Below are 20,053 nucleotides of genomic sequence, written 5' to 3'. Positions count from 1 at the left end.
AAAGGAGGGAGATGGGTTGTAAAGAAGGGAGTAAATGAAAAGGAAAGGAAAGGTAGAAAGGAGGAGATAATTGTAAGTTCCTAATAACTCAAGATTGTTGTACTGTGAAGTTTCAGTATAAGAGACTTGGGATTCCTTTCTTGATTAATCAGATGATTTTGATCCACATTAGTCCTTTTCATTTTATATATGTCTTGGTGACTGAATGTGGTATATACTTAGTTTATGTATATTTGCAACTTGTCTAATGCATTCATAAAAATTTGATATTGGTGCATAAGGCATAATCTTAACATTAATGTGTTTTTCTCCCTTTTTTGTAGTCGTATCAGTCCAGATCGAGAATCTTCACCAGGGCCTAAATCTCGAAAGTCCAGGTAACAATGAGCATCTCCTTTTTTTTCACTTCCCCCTAATGTAAATTCGATCCTACTAACCTTTGTAGTATTTACACACATTTTACACTAAACTAACATTACTATTAATTTGTTTGCAGACTGTTCATGAAAACCCATCAGTTTTATAGTCTTTTAATCCTGTTGCTTAATGTATTATTTTTCAGGCTTATTGTACAAAGTGTCTGCAAAGTTGCAGGTAGTGCTGTACAAATTGCCAAGCAAAATGCTTAGTATTTGGATCTCATTAAGGCATGGTATAATAAATTATAAGTTTAGATTTCCCTAAATTGAAACAAATATTGAAATAGAATAGTGTTGGAAATATGAAGTGAAGTGGGAATGAGATGCATGAACGTGTAAGACATTTATTGAAGGGGTCTTTTCTTCTCTTCTCTTCTCTTCTCTTCTCTTCTCTTCTCTTCTCTTTTCTTTTCTCTTTCCTTTTTTCTTTTTTCTTTTTTCTTTTTCTTTTCTCTTTTCTTTTTTTCTTTTTTTTTCTTTTTTCTTTTTTCTTTCTTCTCTTTTCTTTTTTTCTTTTATCTTTTCTTTTTTTCTTTTATCTTTTTTTTTTCTTTTTTTATTTTCTTTTCTCTTTTCTTTTCTCTCTTTTCTCTTTTCTTTTTTCTTTTTTCTTCCAGTCTTAATACGGGGATAACTACAAATGGTATATAAACCATACCACTCTCTGATCGCGGGTTCTATCCCTGCCTGTGGTACGGTTTGTTTGCAATCGTGTCATTACGATTTCGTGAGTAATGGTATATACTGTATAAGAGAGAGAGATAATGTGCAAAACAGAAAGACAGGTAGCATTGTCAGAGATAAGTAGGTAGACACACTGTTTCTGTATTAGCATTGAGGAAGCCACCAGTGGTGAAAAGCCTCCTTTGATAAGTGCATTGATTGTGCACACATCTTATTCCCACAGTCTGTCAGTATAAATATACTTATACAATGTGAAGTAAAATATTGGATAATAGTATTAACAATGAAATTGCATTTTTATTGTATTCCATTCATTCCATTCAAAACTTTAGGACTCCCTTCCTTTTCCTGTTTTAAGTAATTTAGTAATGGTAGTTTGTTACAAGGGAAATCAAATTAAAATTTGAGAAATTTGAGTCTTTTGTTGAAAGGATTAATTATCATTGATGGTATTGTATTTTCTTGTGTTTCTAAACATTATCTGATATTGCCAAATTGGGTTAAAGATGGGCACAGAACAAAATAATACATGACATGAAAAACTCTAATGCCTTAACATGTCTGGGATGCCTGACATTTCTTGGCTAAATCATAATTTGTTACAAGAGGAAAAGCTTTATCTAATCCAGTTGTCTCCTTGCAATTTCATAGCATGATACAATATCATAACAGTATATTTTTCTTACAACAAAATATAAAACTGTTTTTGTATATACAGAATGCTGCTAATGGAAGATGAAATTTGAACTAAAATACAGTAATTGGAAATTTAGGTAATAGTTACTAACAGAACGATAGAATGTGCATATATTAATTTTCTTCCTGTTGCATGATACAGAAAAGTTAGTGTACCTAACATAAATCATTTGTATTGCAAAGATTGAACGTAATAATTTGCTTTCTTTAGCCGCTCATCACCAGCACGTGAGATCACCCCTACACGGGAGTATCCGCGACCATGGATGTATGGAGCAAGGTACACAAATATCCGTAGAGATAAAGCTTTTATACGTCTTTGTTTATATTAATGCATTTATATGGTCTTGACGTGTGTGACATTTACATACACTTTGACAGATCCAGTGTTATATTTGCTTTATTTTAAGTAAAACTTTAGTACAGGTGCACAACAAAACTTTCCTCATTTTTTCTTGCTAACAACTTATTGTAAATACAAACATTACCATTAGAACAACACCACCACGAGAGTCCTCACCTGGAGCTGATCGTGAAAGAGACTGGCCACTTACGCACTTGCGCTTTGCCACATCCACACCAACGCCTTCTGCTGGTGCTGCTGCAGCAGGCGGGAGGAAGAGCAGGTTAGCAGCGACAAGACAGCTGCCAAACCTCTATATATATCTTTTATGTTAACAATTGCTATTTTACTGGCTAATGTTAAAGCTAATGCCTCGCCCTATTCTAAGCACTTTTCACACGAGACTTCTCAAGATTTATCAACTGCATAATCCAGTATGTAGCAATAAAATTTTATGAAGTGCTTTACATTTCTCAACATAACATACACACTAATTAGTTACCAACTAACACTCTTGACTTATCTTTCATCAGATTATACTTTCCATATTCAGATTCTTGTTCTCATACAGTACTTCATTTTCGCTTCGCACGACTTGTGTACAGTAAACTCCCGATTAGAGTAGGGGTTATTTTTCTGAAAATCAGTGTCTGCCTATGTTCTGATTACCTCAGATTTGTCAGACATTTTATAAAGTCTGTTACATAAAACTATGTTCTTACATTCTGTAAGTCATTGCTTGAAACAAGTGAAATATGTAGGGAAGGTTAATGTGGGCCTTCTGAGCAGAGTTGGATGTAGCAAAGTTTGTCTGACATACACTTGGAATATGTATGAGGCAGTATCATCTTTCTTCTTTAAGTTTATAAGGCCACACACAATTTACCATTTAGGACTATCAACATGTAAACATGGGTAAACGTAGTTTATTTTAACAAATAGTACCACACATACAAACATGCCACAACCTATGCCAAACAAACATATATTGAATATGACTGCAGTTGAGAAATTAATAATCAGGAAAAATGAAGGTTCTCTGTAATAAAATGGTGTCAGGCTGTCTGGGAGAAGTGGATAGGAGCTATAACTGTGGCTCCAAGGATTATTGTGAGAAGGAAGATTTCTTCTTGCTACTGACGCTTCAGTACGTAGTCTGTCTGAACAACTTCTGTTTTGTATGATATATGCATGAGAGGCCTATAATATATTTAGTGGAAGAGAAAGTAATACTAGAGATCAGTAGGTAAACAAATTTCCTTCACCTTCTCTCTCAGAATATTACTGATATATTGATACAGGCAACATTTGGCAGGAGACTTGGTCATACAACTTTTCTTGTATTACCCAGTTAACAATACCAGTACTTTGCCTTGCATGTCACATTGAGGATTAATTACATTGTGATGTTTGGGTAGTGAGTGTGTCATTGTAGCCTCAGTGAAAATGTTTTTACCTCTTCTAAACACAAAGTTTAATCACTTACTCACTCTTTATCAGTTGCCAACTTATTCAACAATTATAGATGTACAATGAGATACATCAGTGATAAAGGCTTAGGTACATATAATTATTAATTTTTATATTATTATCACACTGGCAGATTCCCACCAAGGCAGGGTGGCCCAAGAAAGAAAAACTTTCACCATCATTCACTCCATCACTGTCTTGCCAGAAGGGTGCTTTACACTACACTTTTTAAACTGCAACATTAACACCCCTCCTTCAGAGCGCAGGCACTGTACTTCCCATCTCCAGGACTCAAGTCCGGCCTGCCGGTTTCCCTGAACCCCTTCATAAATGTTACTTTGCTCACACTCCAACAGCACGTCAAGTATTAAAAACCATTTGTCTCCATTCACTCCTATCAAACACGCTCACGCATGCCTGCTGGAAGTCCAAGCCCCTCGCACACAAAACCTCCTTTACCCCCTCCCTCCAACCTTTCCTAGGCCGACCCCTACCCGGCTTTCCTTCCACTACAGACTGATACACTCTTGAAGTCACTCTGTTTCGCTCCATTCTCTCTACATGTCCGAACCACCTCAACAACCCTTCCTCAGCCCTCTGGACAACAGTTTTGGTAATCCCGCACCTCCTCCTAACTTCCAAACTACGAATTCTCTGTATTATATTCACACCACACATTGCCCTCAGACATGACATCTCCACTGCCTCCAGCCTTCTCCTCGCTGCAACATTCATCACCCATGCTTCACACCCATATAAGAGCGTTGGTAAAACTATACTCTCATACATTCCCCTCTTTGCCTCCAAGGACAAAGTTCTTTGTCTCCAGAGACTCCTAAGTACACCACTCACCCTTTTCCCCTCATCAATTCTATGATTCGCCTCATCTTTCATAGACCCATCCGCTGACACGTCCACTCCCAAATATCTGAATACATTCACCTCCTCCATACTCTCTCCCTCCAATCTGATATCCAATCTTTCATCATCTAATCTTTTTGTTATCCTCATAACCTTACTCTTTCCTGTATTCACTTTTAATTTTCTTCTTTTGCACACCCTACCAAATTCATCCACCAATCTCTGCAACTTCTCTTCAGAATCTCCCAAGAGCACAGCGTCATCAGCAAAGAGCAACTGTGACAACTCCCACTTTGTGTGTGATTCTTTATCTTTTAACTCCATGCCTTTTGCCAAGACCCTCGCATTTACTTCTCTTACAACCCCATCTATAAATATATTAAACAACCACGGTGACATCACACATCCTTGTCTAAGGCCTACTTTTACTGGGATATAATTTCCCTCTTTCCTACATACTCTAACTTGAGCCTCACTATCCTCGTAAAAACTCTTCACTGCTTTCAGTAACCTACACCATACACCTGCAACATCTGCCACATTGCCCCCCTATCCACCCTGTCATATGCCTTTTCCAAATCCATAAATGCCACAAAGACCTCTTTAGCCTTATCTAAATACTGTTCACTTATATGCTTCACTGTAAACACCTGGTCCACACACCCCCTACCTTTCCTAAAGCCTCCTTGTTCATCTGCTAGCCTATTCTCCGTCTTACTCTTAATTCTTTCAATAATAACTCTACCATACACTTTACCAGGTATACTCAACAGAATTATTAACCTTCAGGTATAATAATCTGAATAGTTTTCTTATACTGACTGTATTATCTTCAAACATTTTATGCTTTTTTATATATATTTTGAGGCACTTTTAAATGTCAATGAAGAAAGGGAAGCCATAATTTCATGCACTGACCAGGGAGGTATACCATCTTTTAGGAGTGAAGAAGAACAGGATATGAGTGTGGGGGAGGTACATGAGGCATTACGTAGAATGAAAGGGGGTAAAGCAGCTGGAACTGACGGAATCATGACAGAAATGTTAAAAGCAGGGGGAGATAGTGTTGGAGTGGTTGGTATTTTTGTTTAATAAATGTATGAAAGAGGGGAAGGTACCTAGGGATTGGCAGAGAGCATGTATAGTCCCTTAATATAAAGGGAAGGGGGACAAATGAGATTGTAAAAATTATAGAGGAATAAGTTTACTGAGTATACCAGGAAAAGTGTACAGTAGGGTTATAATTGAAAGAATTAGAGGTAAAACAGAATGTAGGATTGCAGATCAGCAAGGAGGTTTCAGAGTGGGTAGGGGGTGTGTAATCAAGTGTTTACATTGAAGCATATATGTGAACAGTATTTAGATAAAGGTAGGGAAGTTTTTATTGCATTTATGGATTTAGAAAAGGCATGTGATAGTGGATAGGGGAGTAATGTGGCAGATGTTGTAAGTATATGGAATAGGTGGTAAGTTATTACTAAATGCTGTAAAGAGTTTTTATGGGGATAGTGAGGCTCAGGTTAGGGTGTGTAGAAGAGAGGGAGACTACTACCCGGTAAAAGTAGGTCTTAGACAGGAATGTGTAATGTCACCATGGTTTTTTAGTATATTTATATATGGGGTTGTAAAAGAAGTAAATGCTAGGGTGTTCGGGAGAGGGGTGGGATTAAATTATGGGGAATCAAATACAAAATGGGAATTGACACAGTTGCTTTATGCTGATGATGCTGTACTTATGGGAGATTATAAACAAAAATTGCAAAGGTTAGTAGATGAGTTTGGGAGTGTGTGTAAAGGTAGAAAGTTGAAAGTGAACATAGAAAAGAGTAGGTGATGAGGGTATCAAATGATTTAGATAAAGAAAAATTGGATATCATATTGGGGAGGAGGAGTATGGAAGAAGTGAATGTTTTCAGATACTTGGGAGTTGATGTGTCGGCGGATGGATTTATGAAGGATGAGGTTAATCATAGAATAGATGAGGGAAAAAAGGTGAGTGGTGCATTGAGGTATATGTAGAGACAAAAAATGTTATCTATGGAGGCAAAGAAGGGAATGTATGAAAGAAAAGTAGTACCAACACTCATATATGGGTGTGAAGCTTGGGTTGTGAATGCAGCAGCGAGGAGGCGGTTGGAGGCAGTGGAGGTGTCCTGTCTAAGAGCAATGTGTGGTGTCAATATTATGCAGAAAATTCGGAGTGTGGAAATTAGGAGGAGGAGTGGAGTTAATAAAAGTATTAAAGGGCTGAAGAGGGGTTGTTGAGGTGGTTTGGTCATTTAGAGAGAATAGATCAAAGTAGAATGACATAGAGAGCATTTAAATCTGTAGAGGAAGGAAGGCGGGGTAGGGGTCGCTCTCGAAAAGGTTGGAAGGAAGGGGTAAGGGAGGTTTTGTGGGCAAGGGGCTTGGACTTCCAGCAGGCATGCGTGAGCCTGCTCGATAGGAGTGAATGGAGACGAATGATATTTGGGACCTGACGATCTGTTGGAGTGTGAAGAGGGTAGTACAGTGGACCCCCGCTTAACGATCACCTCCCAATGCGACCAATTATGTAAGTGTATTTATGTAAGTGCGTTTGTACGTGTATGTTTGGGGGTCTGAAATGGACTAATCTACTTCACAATATTCCTTATGGGAACAAATTCGGTCAGTACTGGCACCTGAACATACGTCTGGAATGAAAAAATATCGTTAACCGGGGGTCCACTGTACTTAGTGAAGGGGTTCAGGGAAACCGGTTATTTTTATATAGCCGGACTTGAGTCCTGGAAATGGGAAGTACAATGCCTGCACTCTAAAGGAGAGGTTTCGGGATATTAGCAGTTTGGAGGGATATGCTGTGTATCTTTATACGTATATGCTTCTAAACTGTTGTGTTCTGAGCACCTCTGCGAAAACAGTGATTGTGTGAGTGAGGCAAAAGTGTTGAATAATGATGAAAGTATTTTTGGGGGGGGATTTTCTTTCTTTTTGGGTCACCCTGCCTCGGTGGGAGACGGCCGATTTGTTAAAAAAAAAAAAAAAAAAAATTATATACGTATCAAGTTTTGGAAAACATTAAGGTGACTAACACTGTCTGGTGGACATGACTTGCTCATCAAGAGTGGCAGCAGAGAGAAGGGCATCTCTCCTGGCCTGCTGAGTGCATTACTAAGTTTTCTCGATTTACAGCAGCTTACGTCTAGTGTTTCTTCCACCGATTCTTTTTGGTTTTGTTTTCAATATAATTAAGACAAAATAATACTGTACAGTTTCACTGTAATCGAGGGTTTACTGTAAATTTAACTGTTAGAGTATGATTAATGAATTTACTATAGATACCCTATGCTTTCTCTTAGTATACACAACAGTAGTGGATAAGTCTAGCTAGTAATTGACAAGGTATCCTTGATAATCTAGGTACTCTTATTAGAGAAATAGTTTCTTTATTAGCAACAGTAATATTAAAATACTTTCTCAGAGCTTACACAAAAATAGTAGTATTAATGCACCATATTATGTGCAATATTCTGTTGTTTTCATTAATATTTTTTCTCCACCTTTCAGCTCTTGCCAGACTGGCGTTTCTCACTAACCGGCAGCTTCTTTTTTATACATTTTTTTTGTCTATATGTGATATGATATTTTTTTAAAAGGCTGCATTCTTCTTAGCTCTGCTGCCGAAGAAAAAAATGGCATGAACAGAATGACTTGTTTTGGATGTGAACAAATTATTATACGTATATATACTGCACGTATATTTTCATAAGGATCTTATCCATTCCATAGAGTTTTCTAGCATGGAGATATCCAATTCATACGTTGAAAACCAAGGGATGTTTTCAGATAAAGCCAGAATATTACAATATTTTGTACCTTTAACCAACAGCAAAGTTAGCGTGCGAGAGGAACCTCAAATCAAGAATCCCCAGGCTCGTGCATTATGGGAAAAATGGCAGCACGTTGGCTTCATGGCATGGGAACGTATGCGACGTCTCCATGACAAGCTCAGCTACCTCCATGAACTTGAGAAGCTTAAGAACTTCTCTTGGGAAGAATGGCGAAAAAGGGTATGACATGACTAATATTTGGTGTTAAGAATTCATGTACAATGCTGGCTTTAATTCACTGCCCAATAATTTTTGTAAAAGTAATAATCTTTATTTTTAATATAGTAATTAACCTAGTGTTTATGAATATTTTAAACTAAGTATATAAATTTTTCTTCCCAATTAAGTTCATGAAATTCATGAATCACAAAAAATCAAGAGTGACTGACCTATTCCGTAAGATGGACTCTGACAATGATGGAGCTGTTCCTCGTGAGGACTTCATTGATGGTATCCTTAAGACTAGTAAGTACTTTATATTGATGGTATCCTTAAGATCAAATGTTTACATTGAAGCATATATGTGAATAGTATTTAGATAAAGGTAGGGATTTAGAAAAGGCATATGATAGTGGATAGGGGAGCAATATGGCAAACGTTGCAAGTACACATATGGAATAGGTGGTAAGTTACTAAATGCTGTAAAGAGTTTTTATGAGGATAGTGAGGCTCAGGTTAGGGTGTGTAAAAGAGAGGGAGACTACTTCCCAGTAAAAGTAGGTCTTAGGGATGTGTAATGTCACCATGGTTGTTTAATATATTTATAGATGGGGTTGTAAAAGAAGTAAATGCTAGGGTGTTCGGGAGAGGGGTGGGATTAAATTATGGGGAATCAAATACAATATGGGAAGTGACAGTTACTTTTTGCTGATGATTCTGTTCTTATGGAAGATTCTAAAGAAAAATTGCGAAGGTTAGTGGACGAATTTTGGAGTGTGTGTAAAGGTAGAAAGTTGAAAGTGAACATAGAAAAGAGTAAGGTGATGAGGGTATCAAATGATTTAAATAAAGAAAAATTGGATATCAGATTGAGGAGGAGGAGTATGGAAGAAGTGAATGCTTTCAGATATTTGGGAGTTGATGTGTCAGCGGATGGATTTATGAAGGATGAGGCTAATCATAGAATTGACGAAGGAAAAATGGTGAGTGGTGCATTGAGGTATATGTGGAGACAAAAAATGTTATCTATGGAGGCAAAGAAGGGAATGTATGGAAGTAGAGTAGTACCAACACTCTTTTATGGGTGTGAAGCTTGGGTTGTAAATGCAGCAGCGAGGAGGCAGTTGAAGGCAGTGAAGATGTCCTGTCTTAGGGCAATGTGTGGTGTAAATATTATGCAGAAAATTTGGAGTGTGAAAATTAGGAGAAGGAGTGGGGTTAATGAAAGTATTAGAGGGCTGAAGAGGGGTTGTTGAGGTGGTTTGTTCATTTAGAGAGTATGGATCAAAGTAGAATGACATGGAGAGCATATAAATCTGTAGGTGAAGGAAGGCTGGGTAGGGGTCATCCTCGAGAAGGTTGGAGGGAGAGGGAAAAGGAGGTTTTGTGGGCAAGGGGCTTGGACTTCCAGCAATCGTGTGTGATCGTGTTAGATAGGAGTGAATGGAGACGAATGGTATTTGGGGCCTGACGAACTGTTGGAGTGTGAGCAGGGTAATATTTAGTGAAGGGATTCAGGGAAACTGGTTATTTTATATAGCCGACTTGAGTCCTGGAAATGGGAAGTACAATGCCTGCACTTTAAAGGAGGAGTTTGGGATATTGGCAGTTTGGAGGGATATGTTGTGTATCTTTATACATATATACTTCTAAACTGTTGTATTCTGAGCACCTCTGCAAAAACAGTGATTATGTGTGAGTGAGGTGAAAGTGTTGAATGATGATGAAAGTATTTTCTTTTTGGGGATTTTCTTTCTTTTTGGGTCACCCGGCCTCGATGGGAGAAGGCCGACTTGTTAAGGAATTTTTTTTTTTTTTTTTTTTAGATCACTACTACCATCATCACCACTCCTACCACCATCACTATCACTACTACCACCATCACTATCACTACTACCACCATCACTATCACTACTACCATCATCACTATCACTACTACCACCATCACAATCACTACTACCACCATATCTTATAATTACAGTGGTCCCTCGTTTATCGTTGTTAATCCGTTCCTGGAAGTGCGACGATTTTCGAATCAATTTTCCCCATAAGAAATAATATAATTACAATTAGTGTGTTCCTGACACCCAGAAGTATTAAAACAAAAAATTATTTTACATGAAATATAGATGTAGTACATAAACAATACAATGGGATATGATGAATGAAACATTAACGGCATAACGCTTACCTTTATTGGCGATTCTTCTTAGTGTATTGAAGACTGGAGGAGGAGAGAAATTGAATTAGTTACTGTTTGGAAGGGGAATCCCCTTCCATCAACACCTCAGGTACCAAGTCCTTTTCTGGGGTTACATACTTATCTGTTTCTTAATGCTACTAGAACCAGCTTGAGTCACTGGTGTCCTTTCTTCTTCTTTCAACACACCGGCCGCATCCCACCGAGGCGGGGTGGTCCAAAAGAAAAAACGAAAGTTTCTCCTTTTACATTTAGTAATATATACAGGAGAAGAGGTTACTAGCCCCTTGCTCCTGGCATTTTAGTCGCCTCTTACAACACGCATGGCTTATGGAGGAAGAATTCTGTTCCACTTCCCCATGGAGGTAAGGAAATAAACAACAAGAACAAGAACTAGAAAGAAAATAGAAGAAAATCCTGAGGGGTGTGTATATATATGCTTGTACATGTATGTGTAGTGTGACCTAAGTGTAAGTAGAAGTAGCAAGACGTACCTGAAATCTTGCACGTGTATGAGACAGAATAAAAAGATGCCGGCAATCCTACCATTGTGTAAAACAATTACAGGCTTCCGTTTTACACTCACTTGGCAGGACGGTAGTACCTCCCTGGGCGGTTGCTGTCTACCAACCTACTACCTAGGACTGGAGTCCTGTCTCGCAAAAAAAGCGTCCAGAGAGCTCTGTTTCTGGCGTCTCTTTAAAACTTCCCTAAAATGGGCCAAGATTCTGTCACTGTACAAGTTGCCGATATGGCTTGCAACATCCTTCTCAGGGTGATGTTTCTCCATAAATCTTTCCATCCTACCCCACATTTCAAAAATCTCCTTAATTTCTGAAGAAGACACCTTCTCCCATCTCTCTTCCCCCTCCTCTGCAGGAAGATTCTGAGCTGCGATCTGTTGCTGTTCATGCTGAAGCTCTTGCAGCTCCTCAGTGGTTAGCTCTTCGTTGTGGTCCTCCACCAACTCTTCCACATCCTCCAAACTCACATATAACCCTATGGAATTCCCCAATGCCACAATAGATTTTACAACTGACATAGGCTCATCAGGGTCAGCCACAAACCCTTCAAAATCCCTCTTGTGGACACAATCTGGCCATAATTTTCTCCAAGCAACAACAGCTTCCTTGATTTCCTTTTTCTTTGCCACGATGGAAGATATGGTTGTATGGGGTTTGTTATACATCCTGGCCAGTTCGGCCACACGTACGCCACTTTCATATTGTTCAGTGATGTTTTTCTTAAATTCAATCGTATTTCTCACCTTTACCAAAAGCTTGGCACTAGGAGCTTTCTTTGGAGCCATGGTAGCTTATTTAGCACTTGCAAGCACTAAAATGAATGGAATACTATGAAATATTTTGTATGAACAAGTGAGTGGACCATCGCTCACTGGTAAACAATGGCACACTGGCTGGGAAGGGAGGCCGAGGTGGCTCAGAGCCCTGAGTATGCATCCAGGACGAACGACAATTAGCGAGTCAACCGATCATTTGCGAGCCAATGTTTGCACGAAAATAACATGACGATTTCCTAAAAGGACGACTGTCGAGCCCGACGATTATCGAGGGACCACTGTATTTGTCCTTTTTCTCAAAATCTTCCTTCACCTGGACTTTTATTTGTCTTTCTTCTATTGTGATGGTGAAGCAGTTTTGTTTCAGTTTGGTCTTTTGCTGTTATGTTATTCTTAAATTTTCACTTGGCCTCTGTCCTCGCCCTGCACAATAGTTTCTGGCTAATCTACTAGCTTCTTTGTTTTCGTCTGTTCTTCTTTTTCTATGGTGTTTTCACTATGCTTCTCTATTTTGCCTCTCTACTTCTCTGGTTGAACCAAGGACTCTGCTATTTTCCCTTCTGGGTATAAAGTTCTCTCCTGCCTCCCAGTGCTTACTTGTTTGGTACTTCAACTTCTCATCTGCTGATTTTGCTTCTAGATCTCTTTTCCATGGTACAACATTCAGAAATTCTCTCATCCCATTAAAGTTCTCTTCTAAAATTTGGCTTTTCTTAAATTCTGCCTGCTATTCTTCCCTGTACTTCAGGTTCCACAAGATACGTGAAGCTTGGTACCATATGGTCGCTGGTGCTCAGGGGGCTTGTATGTTATATTACACCTGAGTCAGATGTACTTGCAGTAAATACTAGATCCGCTCTTGCTGTCTCATCTTTCTTGTTGTGTCCTTAACATGCTGACACAGTTTGCTCTGCCTCCATCAGTTTAGCCCTCCATGTTGATCCAAGTTCTTCCAATATATGTGGTTGAAATCATTCATGACTAGTAATTTTGTTTTAACCCCATGTGTACTCTTAACTGCTTCTGCTATGGTGTCAGCCATTGCTTTGCTATTTTTATATTCCTGCTTTTGTGTTGTTTTTTATCTGTTATGCATGTTTTTGTTTGTTAAACTGTGTATTTATAATCTTGCAGAGTTCCCTACCAGTCGTTTGGAAATGGGCACTGTAGCAGACATATTTGATCGCAACCAAGATGGGTATATTGATTACCAAGAATTTATAGCTGCACTTCGGCCGGACTGGGAGCGTAAGGGCCCTCTGACAGATGCCGAGAGGATTGATGACGAAGTACAGAAACAAGTTTCCAAGTGTACTTGTCGACAGAAGTTCCGAGTTCACCAAGTGGGCGAGGGCAAGTACAGGGTGTGTATCTCTCTAAGCTAGTAAAATTATGGTGGGGGATGTGTTTAAAGTACAGTATAAATAAACTATGCTTTGACATTCGTGTAATTACAGATTAATAACTGCACACATGTACACATAGTTTCTTAACCTAAGTGCACAAAACACAAAATCACATCAGCGCAGGCAAAGCTTGGAAATGTAAGGGTGGCAGTCAGGAACCTGGATAATATAAAGTTGGTAGAATTACCGACAATATGTTAAGTAATAGGACACAAGTGCAACTAATGTGACATATTATTGTGGCAACGTTTCGCTATCCAGGAGCTTTGTCAAGCCGTTGACAAAGCTTCTGGAGAACGAAACGTTGCCACAATAAAATGTCACAGTAGTTGCGCTTGTGTCCTTTTACTTTAACCCCTTGACTGTCGCAACCCCCAATCCTGAGGTGTCTCCTGGTGTCGCAAAATTTAAAAAAAAAAAAAAAAAAAAAAAAAATTATGAAATGATAGAGAATCTTTTCCCGATTGTAATGACACCAAAAAAAACGAAATTTGATAGAAAACTGACGGAATTACGCTCTCGCGAAGTTAGCGACCTCGGCGATATTTACAAATCGGCAATTTTGCCCACTTTAAGTCCTATTTTTGGCTAATTCCATTGTTCCAGTCGACCAAACTCGTAGCTTTTTCTTTAGAACTCCTTTTTTGCTATCGAATGAGTTCCAGAAACTGCCCATTTACCAATTTCAACTACCCAATAAAGTGGTCAGAAATTGGCAATTTGGCCCATTTCATGAAAATTAAAAAATATGACAATTTCAAAATAAGGCCCAGAATGGACAATGCAGACCTTCCTGGCTCTAAAATAACATTTTCTTTGTTCATCAGTCATGTCTCCAGGCCCCTCTGATATTACTCTTGCTTTCTATTTTGAATTTTTATTCAAACAAAAAATAGATTTACTATTATGCAGACTCCTGCAATACTGTAATAATTGTGTAAATAACATCAACCCATTCATGACTGCATATTAGAATGGCTAGTTGGACATTTATTGGACAATGTCATCATTTGTTTACTTTTGAACATCGGCAAAAATCAAACATTTCCCCTACTTTGAGCTCCATTTCCAGGTTCTTTTTATAGTAAAATCAATCAAAATCACCTCTATTTCTATAATATGTTTTCCATTCTATCAAATGAGACCAAGAAAACGAGAATACAACCATACATACTATATGAAAATAGATCACAAAGTCGGCATTTTAATTAAAAAAAACGGTCTGAGTTTTTTTTTCTCATTATGCACTGCGTGCTCCAGGATTTTTTTTATATGGTGCACACTGACCACACAGACCCATTCTCTCACATGTGGGCCTACCAGCTTTCTCCTTCTTGATTTGAAGCCGCTAGAATTTGTGTGTATATACGTCAAACACGGTACCTCGTAAGATGTATATATGCGGCCATGACAGTCAAAGGGTTAAAACCTGGATGAAACGGTTCAAAATGCACTTCACCTGAGCAGGCATTACCAGTGTGGTGTACTTGCCTTGTATAATACTATGAGGTATAGATAGGATAGACAATGATACCTTTACCAAAATGCAACAAAAATGAGAGGGCATGGTTGGAAATTACACATAAGAACATAAGAATGGAGGAACACTGCAGAAGGTCTGCTGACTCATACAAAGCCAGGTCCTTATCAAAACCACCCCTACCCAAAGCTACCCAAGAATTTACTCCCATACCCAGGACACCAATCAAACCCAATCATCCAAATGATAAACTGATATCAGGAAACATTTTATCGTGTGCATGGTAAAAAAGCAAAATGGGCTGAGCGTTAACACTGGAAGACTCCTTACAAGTTCAAATAAATATGAAAGTTAATTCACATCAGTCAGTTGAAAGTTAAATAGTGAGACCAAGAAGTGAAGTTCATCCCCTGCAGAATTACAAATTCATTAAAAGCATAGCTCTGCTTCTGTAGTTGCAGATAAGTAATTAGGTGTAATTAATCCTTGTGTATGCATTACCAATGTTGGACTCCCCTTGAATAGAGCAAGACAGAACTAGAGAAAGTGGCAGTTACAGAAATGCAGAAAGGAAGGGAAATGGTAATCATATAAAGATATTGAAGACAAAGCAGATATTTACAGGCTCATCAGGAAAGGAGTTAAAGTATGGAGACACAAGTGGAAGTTACACGCTCACTCTTTGGGTGTTAGTTTACTCACAGATCTCCACATTTCCACTCGTATTTGCTTCCCACGACTTTTCCCTCACTCTTGGAAATGTTTGAGTGCTCTGAAAATATCACTGTCTTCATTACTCACTCATGGAAATGGGCTTTAGTTACTCTTCATTGGGATGTATGATCAAAGTGCAGTACTGTGTTTTAATACTTTCAGGGTCGGTCTCATAGTTCTACTTCATTGAAGCCAGGGTTGGTACTGTAGTTCTATGCCATGAGCTTATCTCACTCAGATAAGCTGAGTGGTAAATTTGGGTCTAGATGTGAGAGAATGGGTCTGTGTGGTAAGTGTGCACCATATAAGAAAAAATCCTGCAGCAAGTAGTGCATAATGGTGAAAAAACTGCAGCTGTGTTTTTGGTTTAAATCGGTGACTTTGTGGTGTATTTTCGTATGATTTTGATGGTTGTATTCTTGGTTTCTTGGTCTTGCTTGATAGAATGGAAACTATATTACAGAAGTAAAAATGATTTTGATTGGTTTCGGGATTGAAAGTAACTTGAAATTGAGCTCAAAGTAGCGAAATGTACAATTTTTGCTCATATTCATATTGCAGAGTACACAAATCACATCACTCATCCAATATGCATCCAACTGCCCACTCTACTACACATTTAGGAATGCATTGACATTATTTATACAATTATTACAATAATGCAGTAGTCTGTATAATAGTAAATCTTCAAAATGGAAAGCAAGCATAATATAGGAGAGGCCTGGGGATGTAACTGATAAGAGGAAATGTTTTTTAGTGCTAGCATTGTCTACATTGTTTATTCTAGACCATATTTTTAAATTGGCAATTTTTTAATTTTGTGTGAAATTGGCCAAATTACCGATTTCTGATCACTTTATTGGATAGTTGAAATGGGTAAATGGGCAGTTTCTAGTACTCAGTCGATAGAATAAAAGGAATACTAGCAAAATAGCTATGAGTTTGGTCGACTGGAACAATGGAATTTACTGATGGTGAAATCGCTGATGGGTAAACATCGCCGAGACCTCTAGCTTTATGAGTGTTATTCCATAAGTTTTCCATCAAATTTCATATTTTGTGGTTTCATTACCTTCAGAAAAATTCTCTTATCATATAAATTTTTTTTTTTTTTTCTTTTTTCTTTCTTTCTTCAACCCCGAGAGCAAGTTTGAGATTAGGAGTCTCCACCCTGAAAGGGGTTAATCATGTGTTATAAAACTTCTTCATATCCTATACAGTAAACAAATCCTATCTACATATATTCCTCCAAGAAAACAGCGTTTTCACTTGCCCTGTTCATCCAAATTTACATCCATATTTAGTTTCCATACTGTACTTAAAAGTAGATCACATCATGTTTGTCTAATAGATTTTGCCATTCTCTTCTTTAAACCCATTGCTCCATTATACTTTAAAGTAAATTTATTCTATTTGTCTTCTATGACTTATCAACAGCCATTCCTCCATTCAGTCAAATGACTTTCTAAATATTTGAACAGTTAGTTATCCTATTTATTCACAAATTCCTCTTTGAATTCTTTGAAGTAACCATTTATGTTAAAGCTTTTGGTATACAGTACTAATTTACTCCCTTCAAATTGCAACAGTTTGGAGACAGTCAGAAACTTCGCTTGGTTCGTATCTTACGGTCAACGGTTATGGTTCGTGTCGGAGGTGGATGGGTAGCACTAGATGAATTCCTTGTCAAAAATGACCCATGCCGAGGTGAGTTTTCAGATGCACATTGTTGAAAATTAATAATGGTGGATATTTTTATACTATTTTACTGCTTTGCATAATGCTCATTAAATATTACGTGAAAACTGATTAATAACAACTAATTATAAAAGAAATAATTTGAATGATCACTGACCCACAAAGAATAAAATAATTTTAGCCAGCTGCACACAAATAATGATCATATTACAATAAAAGAATTTAATAAGGTACTGATTTTTGTTTAAATAATTTCATATATTTTAAAGGTAAAAAGTGTGTTCCCTGTTCTTTACTCACTTGATAGCATTATTAAACATGCTAGTTTATTTGTAAAGGTTTTTCTGAAATAATGCCCATCGAAATTACTTTCTCTTCATTCAAAAGATTGTGGCTCTTTAGAATAGTGCAAACTGTTTGAAGTCTTGAGCACAGTATGAGTGTATTAACCCTTTGATTATGATCCTCATGAAAATGTTGCATAGTTATGTATGTGTTTATTCATTACTTCTGTGATTTACCTACAGTTGATTGTACGTATATTAGTTTAATGTTCAACTTAGACGAATATTCTAAACAAAATTAAGCTGCGATGGCTAACAGGTGATGGGATCTTAAGTTTAGAAGTCATTTTAGTTCAAGTATTTAAGCTTCCCAGAAAATATCTTCAAAGATGTACAACCAATTTTGAACATGTGCAATTTTTAGAAAATATTTTATTGTATCATGGACAGCATACACTCTGGATTTGCCTTTTGATTACTAAAGCAAACTTCAAAGTTAGGTGTATCAATAACCCAAGCCAGCAATTCACATAATCTGCCTGTAGCCACAGCCAAGCTTGTGTGTAGCTTGATATGCTCATAAGCCTTAATAGAACTAGGTATTGATAAAATTTAGCTAGCTAACACAGCTGTTTTCGTACATATTTGCTTGTTAGAAGAGATTACAGCTAATTCTTTTTCACACTTTGGAAGACATAAAAAAAATCCATATATGAATTAGAATGTCATCTTCTGTTCAGAAGCACTGGCATGTATTGACATGGTACTGATATGCCTACATACACACAAATACACACAGTCTACATACACCAAAATACATAGGCTGAGGGAGTGACTCTGGGAAATGGCAAGTTGAAGGGCAGGGCCTGGAGCTAGGATTCAGCCCTTCCCTCCACCTATAAGTAAATGCTCAGAATGAAAAGAATTAAGTGTAACAGCTTTCAGTATGCAATAAAGGAGACAAAAGTACTTGGAATTAGTTTTATGATTATATTGCATATTAAAGAATTGCATGTTTTGTGATTTTGATGTGGATCCTGAAAATAGATAAGATGGGTTGAGAAAATGTGTAAATTTTGGGTGGATGGAAGGGGATGTAAGGGATGCCCAAGATGGGTTGGAGGGAGTAGGGGATGCCCGAGATGATGGGTTGGAGGGAGTAGGGGATGCCCGAGGTGATGGGTTGGAAGGAGTGGGGGATGCCCTAGGTGATGGGTTGGAAGGAGTGGGGAATGCCTGAGGTGATGGGTTGGAGGGAGTAGGGGATGCCTGAGATGAGTTGGAAGGCATTGGGGATGCCCAAGATGATGGGTTGGAAAGAGTGCGAGAGCTATTTTGAGCAATAAGCAGTGTGAACATCTAGCAGGCATAAGTGAGCATGTTAGATCAATGTGTGTGAAGACATTGAGTTTTTGAGATAGCTGTAATGTGAGCACTCTGAAGTGGGCAAGTTTGTTGCACTTCTGGAAAGACAGCTGTTGAATAAATGATGAAATGTTTTTCTTTTGGTCACCCTACCGTAGTGGGGAAATGGACAGTGTAGTAAAATTTTGCTGTGAATGAGATGCTGTTTTGGAGTAAGGGCAATATGGTAAGAATGTCTAGAGAGGAAATGGACTTGACAATTACATGTATAAAGGTAAGAGATGCTAGATGAGGAGGTAGAGGTACTGGAAAGATAGAGGATATTCTGACAAGTTTGGGAGGCAGTGATATAATGCATGAGGAGGGAGGCTTAACTTCATATAGAAATGAGGAGGCAGAATTTGAGGTAAATGTGAGGAAAATGTGTGAGGCAGTGGGTAGAATGAAAGTGCATAAAGTTACTGGGATAGATGGGATTAAGATGGATGTCTCACGAAATCGTAATGACACGATTGCAAACAAACCATACCATGGGTGGGGATAGAACCCGCGATAAGACGGTCTGGAGTTTTGAGACTCTCTGATCGCGGGTTCTATACCTGCCCGTGGTATGTTTTTTTTTTTTTTTTTTTTTTAAGATGGATGTTAAAAGATGGTGGGAATAGTGCTGGAATGATTGGTGAGTTCAGTGTATGCATGAAAGAAAGGAAGGCAGCAAAGAATAATTCCCTTGTACAAGGAAAAAGGAGGACAAGAAGAAATGTAAGAATTATAGAGGATAAGCCTATTGAGCCCTAGGTAGTAGATTGGTAGACAGCAACCACCCAGGGAGGTATTACCATTCTGCCAAGTGAGTGTAAAATGAAAGCCTGTAATTGTTTTACATGATGGTAGGATTGCTGGTCTTTTTTCTGTCTCATAAACATGCGAGATTTCAGGTACGTCTTGCTACTTCTACTTACACTTAGGTCACACTACACATGCATATACAATCATATATATACACACACACACCCCTCTGGGTTTTCTTCTATTTTCTTATTAGCTCTTGTTCTTGTTTATTTCCTATCTCCATGGGGAAGTGGAACAGAATTCTTCCTCC

At 38.1% G+C, this 20,053-nt stretch overlaps 1 protein-coding gene across 50 annotated transcripts in view; it reads left to right on the top strand.

The window, feature by feature from the left end:
* The window catches only part of shot (dystonin-like protein short stop), a 956,738-nt gene that overhangs the window by 895,106 nt on the left and 41,579 nt on the right, over positions 1 to 20,053 (top strand). For 45 of the 50 annotated variants that reach the window (XR_011392260.1, XM_070087199.1, XM_070087187.1 and 42 more), the window contains 7 exons: positions 324 to 377; positions 2,011 to 2,079; positions 2,294 to 2,425; positions 8,345 to 8,525; positions 8,693 to 8,810; positions 13,139 to 13,368; positions 17,194 to 17,311. Coding sequence is in view for 49 of the 50 variants with exons in the window: in XM_070087199.1 (XP_069943300.1) it covers positions 324 to 377; positions 2,011 to 2,079; positions 2,294 to 2,425; positions 8,345 to 8,525; positions 8,693 to 8,810; positions 13,139 to 13,368; positions 17,194 to 17,311 (902 nt within the window). In the remaining variant the exon portion in view is untranslated. The remainder of the gene's footprint in view (positions 1 to 323; positions 378 to 2,010; positions 2,080 to 2,293; positions 2,426 to 8,344; positions 8,526 to 8,692; positions 8,811 to 13,138; positions 13,369 to 17,193; positions 17,312 to 20,053) is intronic. The other 5 variants (XM_070087197.1, XM_070087204.1, XM_070087188.1 and 2 more) reach the window with 2 other exon arrangements.

The sequence above is a fragment of the Cherax quadricarinatus genome, chromosome 21, assembly GCF_038502225.1.
Source record: "Cherax quadricarinatus isolate ZL_2023a chromosome 21, ASM3850222v1, whole genome shotgun sequence".
NCBI lineage: Eukaryota > Metazoa > Arthropoda > Malacostraca > Decapoda > Parastacidae > Cherax > Cherax quadricarinatus.
Note: the sequence above shows the minus strand (reverse complement) of the source record. Positions and strands in the feature narration are given on the sequence as shown.